Below are 14,347 nucleotides of genomic sequence, written 5' to 3'. Positions count from 1 at the left end.
CGACAGGTTAGGGGCAGTTAGGGCAAGGCTTGGCCAAGAATTCTCAGCTTTAAAGGAACATCTGCTTTGGTCCAGGGAAGTCCAGGTCGATGTCTTGCTTGTCCAGAGTCAGGGCTGGGCCTGCTGTTGACCCAGCACAGAGGGGAGGTCTCTGAGCTGCGCCTCTTTCCTTTCCCTTGGGCTGGGTCTCTGTCTCCAGCTCCCATCCTGCACAGACTGAGTACTTCTGTGTCCCTTAAACACACCATGTTCCTTCCTCCATTCACAATTTTGCTCATCTCTCCTTCTAGGATCTTCTCCCTGAATCTGTAAGTTCTTCCATGATTCAGGAACTCTTCAGGATCACTGAAAACCCAAACCTGCCCTCCTAAACAGAACAACACAATTTGCTTGTTCCATTTGCCCCCGAGTGTTTTTTAAGAGTTAGTGGTGTAGCGTGGTCAAATGGAAAACGTGAAAAGGAATACTGGGCTTTGGAGTCAGGTGGAGCCGGATGGAATCCTAGCTCTGCCACTCACTAATTTAGGTGGCCTCTCTCAGCTTCAGTCTGTTCATCTGTTTCATGGTTTGGGGCGCAAATCAGACTCCAACAGCTAAGATGACTGCAGCACAAAGAAACAAGCTGCCCGCAGCCCCCTAGCTTGCAGGCCACAGGAGGTCACCACTTTGTCCTGCAGGGTGAAGACCAGCAAGAAAATGGTCCGAGCCGACTCGGTCAGAGAGCTCCCAGCACCCAGGAGACTGAGGTGGAAATGTTCTCCGGAAATTCAAGGCCTCTTAGCCTCCTCGGCAGAAAAACTTCAACAGTAAGGAGAATCCCAGGTCTTTGGGGGTGATGCTCCGGGGGTCACCCTACAATGCCCCCGCCCCTCCAGCTGCCAAGGCACCCTGGAAGCTTCCAAAGACCCCAGCCACTCTGCCTCCTCTCACCTGCCTCCGCCCACCCCCTCATGGAAATGTAGTCAAACAGAAGGGGAGTTATAACTCTTGGGGAAATAACCTTGCTGAAGTATCCATCATTTCCATAAAATGCAAACGTGGAGCTATTTTTTTCCGCAGGTTTCACCTGACTGAGCAGAGTCAAGGCGGGGAAATCATCCTCTGCTTTCGGGGGAGTCATAAACAACTGGTTTGAATAAGTCATTTGAATCCAAGCTATTTCAATTTGCTTGAATTTACACTGCAACTTGACAAGGGGCCTTTTTTCCCAAGGGCCATGCTGGCCCTAATGGGACCTAGGCAGGAGGGCCAGGGATGGATGTGAGCCCTCGCTGACAGTGGCAAGGTGTGCTGGGAGCCACGGGCTGGACTTTGGTTGTTCATTCCCTCATTCAATAAGTGAGCATGAGTACATTGATTCATTCTTACATTCATTCATTCATCAAACACGTGTAGAGCTCTGGTGTGTGCCAGGCCTCTGGTAGGGCTCTGGGGACACAGAGATCAATGTGCCACGGGGCCTGCCCTCCATACTTTAGTGGAGGAAGTGGACCCCCAACACAAAAATATCAGATGCAATAAGCACCAAAACCGGAGAGAGGCATTCGAACCTGAACACACAGAGGACACGGGAGCTGGGTTCTGCCAGGATGTTGAGGGAGGGCTTTACAGAGTTGGGCCTTGAAGGATGACTAGGAGTTCGTGGTACAAGCAGCTGGGGGAGAGATAGGTTCATAAGAGATCAGGCTGGTTTGGAGGCCAGCAAGTGAGAGAATGGCCAGAGTTGGGGCAATAAAGGGAAGTCAGGGTCACATTGTGAAGAACTTCATGTCCTTATGTTATGGGCACTGGAAGCTGTCCTGTAGCAGTGAGGAGCCCCTGGAGGATTTTGTGCATGGGTTTAGGGGAGCCAGTGAGGAGACCGTGGGAATAGCACAGGTGAGCAGGACAGAACGTGGCCGGGCTCAGAGGCCGAGGGATGGCGAGGATGAGCCCACAGTGAGCTGCTGGGGAGGTTGAATGGCTTTCCACGGGGAGGAGGAGAGGCCTCAGGTGTTCATCTGTAAAGCTGTGCTCGTATCTCAACCCTACGGGGCTGTTCTTGGGACACACAGGCTGTTAGGATAGTGAACTGGTGGGCTGGTGAACCCTGGGCCGGGGAAGGAGCCCCTTTACTTTCAGGGATTCAAGCAGGAGTCACGCGGTCCCGAGACCCCCAGCTTCCCTTTCTGGAGGACCAGAAAAGCCAAGAGAGGCCTGTGGGTGGGGAAGCAGCAGGAACTGAGGGGGGTCTTGAGCTGCCATGGAAGGCAGGTAGGGTCTGATGGCCAGGGCTTGGACAAGAGGTGCCCAGGTGTCTGTGGTGACTGTAAGCTCAGCCTGTTGGGGGAGGGTGGGTCAACAGGCCCGACTGAGCAGTGAGTTCCCATGAGCACTGGGCCCTCTCCGAGTCCTGATGGGTGCCCGGAGCCTGGCATGGCCCACTGAGAGCTGAGCTCACATGGCTGGAGGGATAATTCAAGGCAAAGCAGGCAGGGAACAGAAAATCCTGAGGGAGTGTGGGAGGAGGGTCAGGGCTGCCCACCTAGGGCTCTGCGCGTGCGCACACACGCACGGCTGGTGGACGGGCGGCGAGGACCTTGCTGGATGTCGCTTCAGGCAGCAGTCAGCCCGGACCCCAGACTCATTATGAAGGAGGAGACTGGTCAATATGTGAGGGTGGGTGTTGGGGGAGACCGGCGCTGAAAGGTCTCAGTGTGGACTCGGGGACTCTTCCTGCTGCTCTGACAATGATTCGTGAGCAGCAGACCTACGCACGTCAGGGGAGGCTCAGCAGCCCTTTCTGGGTAAAATGGGTTTTCAGTCACCAGCAAAGCCCAGATGAGCAGCTCTTGCTGTGGTGACCGTGACCAGCGGCCAGGCTCCAGGCCTTTCTTCCATAGCACGACAGGGACGAGTCTCAGTGAGGAGATGCTGCTTGCAGCCATCAGAGAAATGGGCTTTTCCCTGGACATAGGGGATTTGCAGGTCTGGCAGGATGGCCGGGATGCCTAGAGTCCATGGGGATGCCAGGCACACCTTCCCAAACAGATCGAACGCATGGCCTCTTTCAGGCCTTCTTCTGTGGGCAACTTAGGACTTTGTGGGCAGTGTTCTCCCTGCCCATGCAAATGTCCCTCGTGCTTCCTCGTCCTTCCCTGCAGCCAGGCCCACCTCCCCTACCCCCAGAGCAGGGCCACTACCCAGCCAAGCCTCACCTTTAGCTCAGAGTCACCCTGCTTGGCATGCCTTCTGCACTTCCAAACCTCAAGGCCTGTCTCTGACAGTGCACTGGATATCTAGCGTGCTGGGATGTAGACCAGGATCGGGAAACTTCTTCAGACCCTGTGGTGAGTGCATTCTATTTTGCATGCGATGAATGCATCTTTTCTTTTTCTTCCACAGAATAGTAAAGAATCTCGACTTCACCGTTTACAAATTTGATGACTATGGGAAAACATTCATTAAGCAGCAGAAATGCAGCCCCGATGCCTTTATTCAGGTGGCCCTCCAGCTGGCCTTCTATAGGTAAGTACAGCCTGCTAAGGTGGGCTGACTGACAAGCTACTCTAGAGTCTAGAATCATCTAGAGGGAGATGATGACTTTCTGTGGGCCTAGAGGATGGGGGTATGATCAGGGCAGGCTGCATGGAAGGAGGTGTCACCTAACTGGGTTTCAAAGTGTGAGTCCAACCTCAGAAATGAAAAGAAGGATATTGCAGTCAAGGAGCTGGCGAGCGATGGCCCAGGGGCACAGAGCTCACAGGGAAGGAACGCAGAACTCACAAGGGCCAGGCAGGTGATGAGGACGTCAGGTAGGGAGGCTGCTTCTCCTGCTGATCTCACCCAGCCCACCTGGGTCCCTGTATAATTGTGACCTGTTCCTCTCCACCTTTCCTGGCCTTGATAAGGAAACAGAACTAGCATCCCCACCCTGCCCACCCCGGAAAGGGGGTCAAGTCAAAGATTTGGGGCTTGATTTTTCTCTGTCTCTCATTCCCCTCATTCCCATGTCAATTCTCCTCCAAATGTCTACCCTCCATTCTCTTCCCTTCACCTCCACTGCCATCGGCCCCTCCGAAGCCCCCATCATCTAGTGCTTGGTCAACTGTAGCATGCCCCGGAGGGTCTCTGTTTCCACTCTTGTCCCCTCTAATCCTGTCTTCATGAAGCATGAACTCTGAAATATGCAAGTCAGTCTTTATCACCTACCATGTTTCCCTTCATGCTTAGAACAAAGTCCAGCTCCCTGAAGGGCTCCCTGTGAACCAGCCTTCCCTGGGGCCCTGCCCCCAAGCTCTCTTCCGCCTGCAGATCTTTGCTCTGGCTCTGCCTCTGCCCACCCACCCATCACCACTGCTCTTCACGTACCAGCTCCTTCCCACCGCTCAGGTCTCAGCCCAGGCGTCAGCCCTCAGAGGCCACCTCGGGGCTCCTTGCCACCCCGTTCTCTGTCACAGCACATTGTGCTTTTTCCTTCATGGCAGTCGTTATTCATGTGGACTCCCTTATTCATTGATTTGCTGACTTTGTTTTCTAGACTGTCTCCCCCAGGCATGCTGTTCTGGGTATCTTGCACACCTGGGACAGAGTAGGCATCAGGGACTGTCACAGACATGAGAAGACACTGCAGGAGTTTTAGCCCAGGGTGGCACAGTGAGGTGTGTGGTTTAGAAAAATCTCTATAATGGTAGCTGTGTGTTGGGGAAGGGATGCAGCGTAGGGAGGTAAGGGTTGAAGGCAGGGTTGGGAGCCTAACTGGTCTTTTATAGGAGGCGAAAAGTAAAATGCAAAATAGATCTTCCTCAAGACAGGGCTGGCCCCTGTTGGTTTCAGCGTTCCAGAAGCTATAGCTCGTAAACTGGCACGGGCAGTAAATAGCACTATGCCCCCTCCAGAACCTGCCTTCGGTTTGCAGCCGGGGAGGCATAAAGCGACCTTGGAGAAAGCCGGGGCAAGGAGGTGTCACTAACGAGCAGGCGGCATCCCAGAGCCCAGTGTCCCATGCAGGGGGCTGTGACTCATGGGGAAAGGAGTGCAGCCACTCTGTCATCTGTCAGGCTGACGTCACCCCACACAAGGACTGTGCTCGTCACTAGGACATGGAGACCTCACCGGCAGGACCTGGCCTCTAGAACTGCAATCAATGCCGTTCTGATACTCAGATGGTATGTGGCTAAAATGGGCCACGAGGTCAGTGTTCTGCTGGTGCCATAACTGGGGACACTGCTGCACTGGTGCCCCCCTGGCAAGCACTTCAGAGCTTCAGATCCAAAGCCCAGAGGGGCTGGTGGACACTGCATAGAGCCTCCCAACTCCACCCTCCAGGGATCTTTGCTGTCACTGGACATGGCCAGGAATAGATGTGGCCAGAGGCTCCCGGGCTCATTGAATAGGCAAAATACGACCTGCTGCCCGTGGAATGCATTCTTCAGAGTTTCAGCTGTAACAAAACAGACAGTTTTTAATCTGCTCCTACATTCAGCAGAAACCTGGAAGCTACCTAAATTGGGGTTGATCAGCGACCAGCCAGTGATGGCGTCTACTTCTGTGCTCGGCATGGCATTTGCCCCCAGGGGCTAGAGAGATATAGGAAGTGAGCTCCCTGCCAGAGTCTTGGGGAAATGAGACATAAGTGTACAGAAAGTGTCATTCGCTTGGCAAGCCATACAGTGCCAAGCACTGTGCCAAACCAGACTCTGCCTTCCCTCCTCCTGGAGCTCACCCAGGGTGGGAGAGACGTGCCCTGAGAAGGCCAAGATACAGGGCCCCAGCCTGCTGTGTGACTTCGGGGTGTCACTGCCCCTCTCTGAGTTCTGTGTCTTTCCCCTCCCTGACCCCAACACCAACAACTTTCCTGACTGGTGAGAAGGGCGTGTGCCAGCCTGGTGTGCAAGGGGAAGAGACTTGCTCTGGCTGGTCGGGACAGCGGCCACTGCTCTTCTGGTCACAGACGTGAGGGAGGAGAGGCACAGCCCTTGTGCCCATGGGTCTGTTTGGAAGCCCTGCTGCCCCTGGACGGTGAGCCTCTGCAGCAGCTGACACCCACGGCCACTAAGGCCCCCTCCCTGCCTCCATCCATAGATCATGCTTGAATTGTTTCTAAATAAAACAGGATTCCCTCAAGAGTGCGAATGATGAATTAGTCCATGCTGTGCTATTAATCAAACACTAATTGGATCTCGCAGAAAACTCTAGGTTTCCCACCAGACTGGGACTTTAAAAAAACTACCAGTCACGTCTTCCTCATTTTATATCCACACAATATCACCCACGCAGGAAAGTGTGCTCAGCTCTTCATATCCGAGGCTCCCCGACATTCATCTTCGGGGAATCTCCTCCAGAATTCTATTAGCGTTAAAATGAAATACTGTGCAGAGCGAAGGCAGGATTGTAAAAGTAAGGGCAGCCAAGGCTATTTCAGCATTTATGACTCCCTGAGAAGGCAGCACCGCCTGCCATTCCTCCTTCATCCTGTGCAGGCTCCACAGGAGACTCGTGCCCACCTACGAGAGCGCGTCCATCCGTCGGTTCCGCGAGGGACGGGTGGACAACATTCGATCAGCCACTCTGGAGGTGCTGCGTTTTGTGAAAACCATCACTGACCACACGGTCACCGTGCCGGTAAGTCCTGCTGGCCCGAGGAGTCTCAGGGGGACCAGTGAGGCAGCTGTGGACCGCCTGTCCTCTCGGCCCCGAGACAACCAGCTCCTTTAGCTTGTCTGCCGCTGAGTACCCTCTTAAAGCCCCATGCGCTGTGTCTCTGGTCCATTTACAGGATTCAGAGAAGCTACTGCTCCTGAAGGATGCCATCCGAGCCCAGACCGAGTACACAGTCATGGTGAGTGACCTCGCCTCAGCTCAGGACTGTGGGCTGTGCCCAGTGCTGGGGCCTCGGCATGGGCTCTGGGTGACAGCCAGGCCAACACCTGTGCAGTGACTTGGTGAGAGCACCTCACCTCTCAGAGCCTCCTCTTCCTTATTTTTAGAACCTGGGTAACACACCACTCCTGGTTTTTACACAGATTTTACAAGAATACAATGAATGGTCTTTGAAACAACAACAATAATAATAACACCAACATGTATAGCACTTTACAATTTATACAAGAGAGTCAGATGTGTGGTGGTTTGCACACTTGGCACAATCTCAGGTGAGGCGGTGTTTATTCCCACTCAGGACTGGTTTTGTCTTCTTATTCTCCATGTATTTATTTATACTGCCTGTGAATTTAAAAAATATATTTGCTGAAAGTTAACGGTGAAATCGAAATTGTAAGGGAAATGTTTCCCTAGTTTAGGGAAATAATATATTTTCTAGCACTGCAAAGCCAGCATTTGCATACAAACAGAGAATAAGCTACTACTTGGACTGGTGATCAATGTATTAATTGCAAATCATTCGGATACAGTCTCTGAAGGATCATATAATCTCTGAAAAGGAGTTGACTGATTTCACTCTATATACTTGAAAGCAAGCACAACACATATCTGGGTTTTAAAACTAGCCAGTGTAGGCTTTTCTGTAATTCAGTTGCTAGGTCCCTGATTCATCGGAATAGATAAGTGTTTGCTCTGTTTGGGGAAAATCAAGCTCACTGTCGTGTGTTCAGTGGGTAGCCTTTGTTTTCCCACTTTATGCCAGGCAAGGCCCTGGGTACTAGGAAATAAAAAAATGAAGCCCTATGCTTGGGGAGTGTACCGTGTAGTTGGGAGAAGAGGTCTTACATGCTTCAGGAAGTAGGAGAGAACATGGAGTGGCAAGCTCCTTCTTCTGCTTGGGAAAGCCAGGAAGACTTTTCAGAGGAAGTGGTGCTTAATATGAGACTTGAAGCATGAAGAAGTGCTTGTCAGGTGGGTATAGAAGGGAAGGATGGCCCCAGAAGGGCACAGCATGTGCAATGGCAAAGAGTCTTGAGAGAATAAGACCTATTGGAGGGAAAGCAAGTAGTTCCATATGTGCAGCTTGCAAAGGACAGAAAAGCAGGAAAGCTCATGATGCTGGATTTCCCTGTCACAAAGCTTACCCTGGTGACCAGGTAGAAGGACTGGTTGGAGCGTAGGGTGGTCTGCCAAGAGACAGAATTAGGGACCTAGATAATGTTTAGGGAGAGCTGGTAAAGGGACTGATGTAGAGCAGGGGCAGGGGGTGTTGAAGAGGAAGACACAAACTTCTGATCAAACATGGTGAACCGAACACAAGGCTTTACTGTCACTCCCTCTAAGACCCTCAGAAACATCAGCAAAGGGGTTTTTTTAAGCCATAAATACACTAGAGCAAAGAGAATGGGAAAGGAGGTGACAACAAAGTTTCAGAGCTGGAAAGCAGAACAGATGGCATCTGACTTAGCAGACCAGAGAAAGCGAAAACCCAAGCAAACAGTGAGGGAGACCCAGGAGCCAAGTGAAGTGCACTGCAGAACCTCAGAACGGCTCAGGTGTTGGAGGCTCCACCAAAAGTAGGAGTGCATGTGGGACTGAAAAGAAGAGGATTCACTGATGATCTATGTGAGAAGCAGTTAGCCCCTCAATTCCTCCTTTGACCTTAGTGTTGTCCAATTTCCTTGGTATGAAAAAAAAAAAAGTCTGAGAGGAAAAAAATCAAATACAAAGATCAGGAATAAAAACATAATTGGGCTTAACATCACTGGAAGGTGGAAGATACTGAAACAATACCTTCAAATTCTGAGGGAAAATGATTTTTAATGCATATTCTATACCCAGCTAAACTATCAAATTTGAAGCTAGAATAAAGACATTTTATACAGATAAGGTCTTAAAATTTTTACTTATTAAGCTCTCTTTCTTGTAAAACTATTGGAGGATATAGACCACTAATGTAAGAGAATAAAGCACGAAAAGGAAAGTCATAAGCTCAAACATCAGAAGATTCAACACAAGAAAGAGGTAGAGAAAGAGGATGAGAGTAAAGGGAGATCCCATGTTGACAGCTGTTCATCAGACTCAGAGAACAGAGGGTCCACAGAGAAGCAAGAAGTGAAAGGAGAAATTATCTGATACATTTTAATGTATTAAGGGAAGTTTTACACTTTGAGCTAAGGGTTTAGGAATCAATTAGTTACAGATACATAGCAAGGTAAGCAAGTGGGAAAATCATAGTTTAATTATTTACAAATTGTCATTTCTAGGGAAAACAAAAAACTGAATAAGAAAGGAAATCTGATTCTAATACACTACAGGACTCAGCTGTGAGTACCTGTATAATTATAACCACTGAATATTGATCAAGCAACAAGGAGTTCAAATGTAACTCTATTTGGGAGCATAGGAGAGTGGAAGTGTATTTGGGGAGTGGGGATATAAAAGAACCAAAGCTTCATCTTCTATAATAAGAAAACTGAAAAATGCAGTAACGGCAGTCTAAGCATGTTGTTTAGAACTAAGAAAGTCAGTCGCTAAAAGGGTTCCAAGTGACTGCTTCTGTGGAGTGAGACTCAGTGCTGGCAAAGTGACATAAGCCTTTGGCTTACTTGGTTTTTTTTTTTAACTATAAATATACAACTTTGATAATAATTTAAATTTTTATGAAAAATTTAGAAAAATATCTTCCAAAGCATTGCCATAGGCTTCTGTTGTTTTAACTATTTTAAGTTGGTGAAAACGACAAGGTAAAAGAGACAAGGGATGGGAAGAGGAGAGCTATAAAGATGCTTTGTAGGTAAATCTGGTGCCTGGTTGGCCGTGCAGGGTAAGGGACAGAGGAAGGAAGCCAGGAGACCTCCAGATATCTGGCAAGTATATTTGGTAGTGGTAGTGGAGAAAGGAAACTCCAGGGAAAGGAGCAAATGTGATCCAGACTCGCTATCACATATTCTCACAGCACCTTATGCTTTTCCTTCCTAGCATTTACTCGGTTTATGATCACAAGCTTATTTGTATGGTTGGTTAACATCTGTCTCCCATCACACTCAGCCTCCGTGAGGCTGAGTCTGTGACTGCTTTGTTCTCTAGCAGCTGCTCAGGCACATAGTAGGTACTCAATGAAGATCCCTTGAATGAAACGAAAGACTGAATGCCGAGTCATTTTACTCATTACTACTCATGGCTCTGATCCAAACAACCTGTTAAATCAACCCCAATTGCTACAGTGACTTCAGAGATGGTGAAAATAGGGGTGCATTGGCTGCTGCACAGAATAGCTGCTTTGATAGATCTACACAAATCAGTCATTAAACAGAGGCAACCAGAGAAATTAAAAGTGCATCTACTTCATAGCTGGTCTGTCTCACAGTTCTTCCCCTCTGTCCTAAGGGGGCATGTCTAAAATGAGCGGTGGTTGTATAACATGTCTTTTCAGCCCATAATTAGGGGCATTTGGAGAGACTGGGGCCTCTGAGTCATCTTTATGCACTCATTGTCAACTGAAAGAAAACAGCTGTCAAATTCCAAAACGTGACTTGTAAACCTGAACAAAGTTCATTGTGATGGGAGGTTTCCTCCTAGGTGGGGCGTTAACGGCTAAGTGGCCAACTTACGTAACCGTAACCGTGAAACCCCCAAGAGTTACTCACAATTACCCTGTTGTTGATCCAGAGGTTAATACGAGAGACCAGATGTGGCCCCCATGTCTCCATCAGCCCCCCGAATTGCCCCAAATAAGCATGTAATCCAAGCAAAACCCATGTGCGTGCTACACATGCAGCCTCCAGCGGGGAATATGAAGAATGAGTGCCCTGGCCTCACTGCCACACTTCCAGCCACACCACCACCACCCCTGGGCTCCTCCTACACAAAAATTCTCTTACCACTGCTTCCACTGCTATTCTCTCACCCGCCCTTTTTTTTAAAAGATTTTTTTGATATGGACTATTTTTAGTCTTTATTGAATTAGTTACAATATTGCTTCTGTTTTATGTTTTGGTTTTTTGGCCACGAGGCATGTGGGATCTTAGCTCCCTGACCAGGGATTGAACCCGCACCCCCTGCATTGGAAGGCAAAGTCTTAACCACTGGACCGCCATGAAAGTCCCTCTCTTATCCTTTGATAAGAGTTCAAATACCTGTGACAAAAAGGAAAACCCTTTCTTCATCCAAAAACCCTTGAAAATGTGAGCTGAGCCTCTGCTAAGCTGTCTAGTTCCTGTCTCAAAATTATTCTTAGATTACGAACCCAGTTTAGTTGAATTGATTCTGAGCCTACGAAACAGCAGCCAAGACTCAGGAACAGACCTCAGTGCTCTCTACCCCTCATTCCTTGGGCTCCTGCTGGAGTATGAAGTGTTGGTTGTGGTGAGAGTCTGTCCAGTGATAGCCCGGGGCACCCCTCCCCATGCTTGGATGGGGCCCAGCACCTGTGCTCCTGCCCGGATTCCTGCCCTACCCGAGAAGGCACCGGGGATGGCCCAGCCGACCCCACTCTTTCCACTTAGAGCACGGAGTAGTTATACACAGTGTACGCCAGCAGGGACCATGCTGTTGGGAGGACTCAGACTCACTGACTTTTAACAGAGGCATCCTCGTGTTAGAACCCAACCTGCTCTGGCTCATCCTGTGTACGGAGAAATGCACAAGGGCCCAAGGAGCAGAGACTGTGTAGTACAGTGGTTGGTCCTGGGCGGTCACCCACACACGTGGTCTGCAGCAAGTACTGGGTAGGCGAGAGCAGTTAGAGTCGCCTTTAAGCACTGTGGACTAGAGAGGAGGGGAGGAGGGGGAGCCCATGTCTCATGTCCTGTTCTTTGTCCCCAACTATCCAGGCCATAACGGGGATGGCCATTGACAACCACCTGCTGGGGCTGCAGGAGCTGGCTCGGGAAGTGTGCAAGGAACTGCCCGAGATGTTCACGGATGAAATGTACCTGATGAGCAACCGGTTTGTCCTCTCCACCAGCCAGGTACAGCCCTAGCACGGCCGTCACCCAAGAACACTTAGTGGAAGCAGTGGGCTCTCTAAAGAGCTCGGTGTCTACAGCCCACTGCTTAGAGTCAGGCAAGTCCTGGCTCTGCTCCCAGTGAGCTGCGTGGCCTTCAACGGAAGGACCTGAATGCTCAGAGTACAGGTCTCCCCACCTTCTAAATGGGCATAATCATGAATGCCACCTTAGCAGAGGTGGGCAGGATGGGAGAACACCCATTCTGGTGTCCTAACCATTAGGCTTACTCCTTCCAATGTTGCCTGAGACGTGGTGTTCCACCATGGTGACCACAGGCTCTGAAGCCCGACAGGCCCACAGCAAGGTCCTGGCTCAACCAGATGTGACAATATCAGTGGAAAGCCCAGCCCAGCGGCTGGCACAGACAGGGTCCTCCAAACAGGTCACAGCCATTATTCTAAGAGGCCACTGCTGGCCCAGCATCTCCTAACCAGTGCTACAGGCTTGTTCTGTTGGAGGACCACTGACACAAAAACAGAATGCAATCCATTAGAGAGAGGCAGCCATTTAGGGGAGAAATTACCTATTCCCCCCACCCCCGCCCCCGCGAATGTCAATTTACTAAAACTCCACCTCATCTGCGAAAAGCTGGACGCGGGCAATAAAAAGGGCTGATAAAGTTGTGTTTGAGGATAAAAGCACACTCAGTAATTTCATTTTGGCATTATGGCAGTGAGCTTGCAGACGTGAATAAACGAGGGCAGAACACAGCAACATAAATTCTTCAGGAAACCATCCATGGGCAAAAAGTGCTTCGGAACGGCTTTATGGCCTTCGGCTGTTACACGGCAAATTTATCTGACAATGAGGTGACTCTATTAGCAAGACTAATGGTTGGTTCTGCCCCATTAAAATGGCCAGTGTCATTTCTGAAGGCTCGAGCACACAGAGCCTGTGGGTTTAAAGCAAACCCCACCCTGCACCTGCTCAAGAATGTGCTCTATTTTCCCTCTAAAGCCAGCTAATAAAATTAATTTAGGGTGTGGTGACTCATTTTTCCAACTGGAATGAACATGTATGGCTTGAATGCCTTCAGAAACACTTCCCTGGTTTGTGATCCAAATTACAAAATCTCTGCCCTCTGAATTCAAAACATGTCAGGTACATAACTAACACCCCAGTCGGTGGCCAGCTCTGAAACTCCCAGTGCTGGGTAATTGTGCATGGCCAGGCTGTGGGGAGAAAATCAGACCAGCCAGGCAATACTGATAGTAATTAAGGATGTGGGAAAAATCGACAGAGAAGACGAGCCAGATTTCCTCCAGTTCATAAATTACTCCCTCTGGGAAGCCATCTAACTGTTGGGTGCCACCAGGGTACCATTTAGTAAATTGCTCTGATTGCCTCGGTGATTCAAACAGCCCCCAGGTGAAGGAGAGACTCGGCTGAGACCCAGCACCAGGTCACTCTGGGAGCTTCTGACTTCACAAGTAGAGCAGATTTCACACCAGGGAGGGCCTTATGGCCCTTCTTCTTCTGATTTAATGCAGTTAGATGGGTTTGTTTTGACGACTCTGGCTGTGGCCATCCATGATGAAGCAATCAGTTGATGGGGTTAATTCAGTCAAACACCCAGGTGGAAAATAGTCAAAGAGAAGCAAATATCCCATCGAGGCCCCTGGGTTGTTGGAACGCCATGCTTTATAGCAGACTTTCAGAACAAGCAGCTTCTGACCTGTCCTCTCCTCCAGGTGCCCACCACCATGGAGATGTTTTGCTGCTATGGTCCTGTGGTACCTAATGGCTACGGCGCCTGCTACAACCCCCAGCCAGAGAGCATCCTTTTCTGCATCTCCAGCTTCCATGGCTGCAAAGAGACCTCTTCAACCAAGTTTGCAAAAGCTGTGGAAGAAAGCCTCATTGAAATGAGAGGCCTCTGCAGTCGGCCACCGTGTGCCACGGGCAAGCCACTGGTGACAAAGGAAAAAGTAACAAGGCCCAGCCAGGGGCACCAACCTTAACTGCTGCCACTAGGTTTCACCTCCTCAAACCCAGCCTTCTGCAGCTGCCAGACCCTGCCAAACCCCTGTCCCAACCCTTACCCCAGCTTTCTGTAGCTCCCCTGTAACTATGGACCCCACACACAGACCACACCGAGGCATCACACAAAGCTGGAGTGTTAGGAGGAAAGCGTCCCTCATGATGCATGGGAATCGTCATTATTGATCAAGGTGCCCTCAGGCCTGCGCACTGGGATACAAAGCCAGCCTGGCCCGGAGGTGGCCTGGGCGAGATGGGAAAGGCACCACTGACTTCCCTCCATGGCCATGGAAGCTTAATATTGGTTTGCTTCCCAGCAGGACCTAGCATGTCCAGGTGATGTTTCTGCCCAACGAAAGAGTCACCTTATTATGTGCAATGTACCCAAATGAACCACAAAGGAAGAGGCTAACTCCAGGTCATTACCTTGTGTCTTTTTGGGAGGAGTAGGGGGCTTTGTTTTCAGATTCAAAGCAGTCTGATCACGGCATTCA

The 14,347-nt window shown here is 50.0% G+C and overlaps 1 protein-coding gene across 2 annotated transcripts in view; it reads left to right on the top strand.

Annotated features, from left to right (window-relative positions):
* The window catches only part of CHAT (choline O-acetyltransferase), a gene marked incomplete at both ends in the record, with an annotated part of 50,075 nt that extends 36,241 nt beyond the window's left edge, over positions 1–13,834 (top strand). For both annotated transcript variants that reach the window (XM_082853932.1, XM_082853931.1), the window contains 6 exons: positions 678–806; positions 3,385–3,507; positions 6,462–6,603; positions 6,758–6,820; positions 11,697–11,834; positions 13,565–13,834. In XM_082853932.1, coding sequence (XP_082710058.1) covers positions 678–806; positions 3,385–3,507; positions 6,462–6,603; positions 6,758–6,820; positions 11,697–11,834; positions 13,565–13,834 — 865 coding nt within the window. The remainder of the gene's footprint in view (positions 1–677; positions 807–3,384; positions 3,508–6,461; positions 6,604–6,757; positions 6,821–11,696; positions 11,835–13,564) is intronic.
* Positions 13,835–14,347: the final 513 nt, after the last annotated feature.

This window comes from Leucopleurus acutus (genome assembly GCF_964270905.1).
Source record: "Leucopleurus acutus genome assembly, chromosome: 14".
In the NCBI taxonomy this organism is placed as follows: domain Eukaryota; kingdom Metazoa; phylum Chordata; class Mammalia; order Artiodactyla; family Delphinidae; genus Leucopleurus; species Leucopleurus acutus.
Note: the sequence above shows the minus strand (reverse complement) of the source record. Positions and strands in the feature narration are given on the sequence as shown.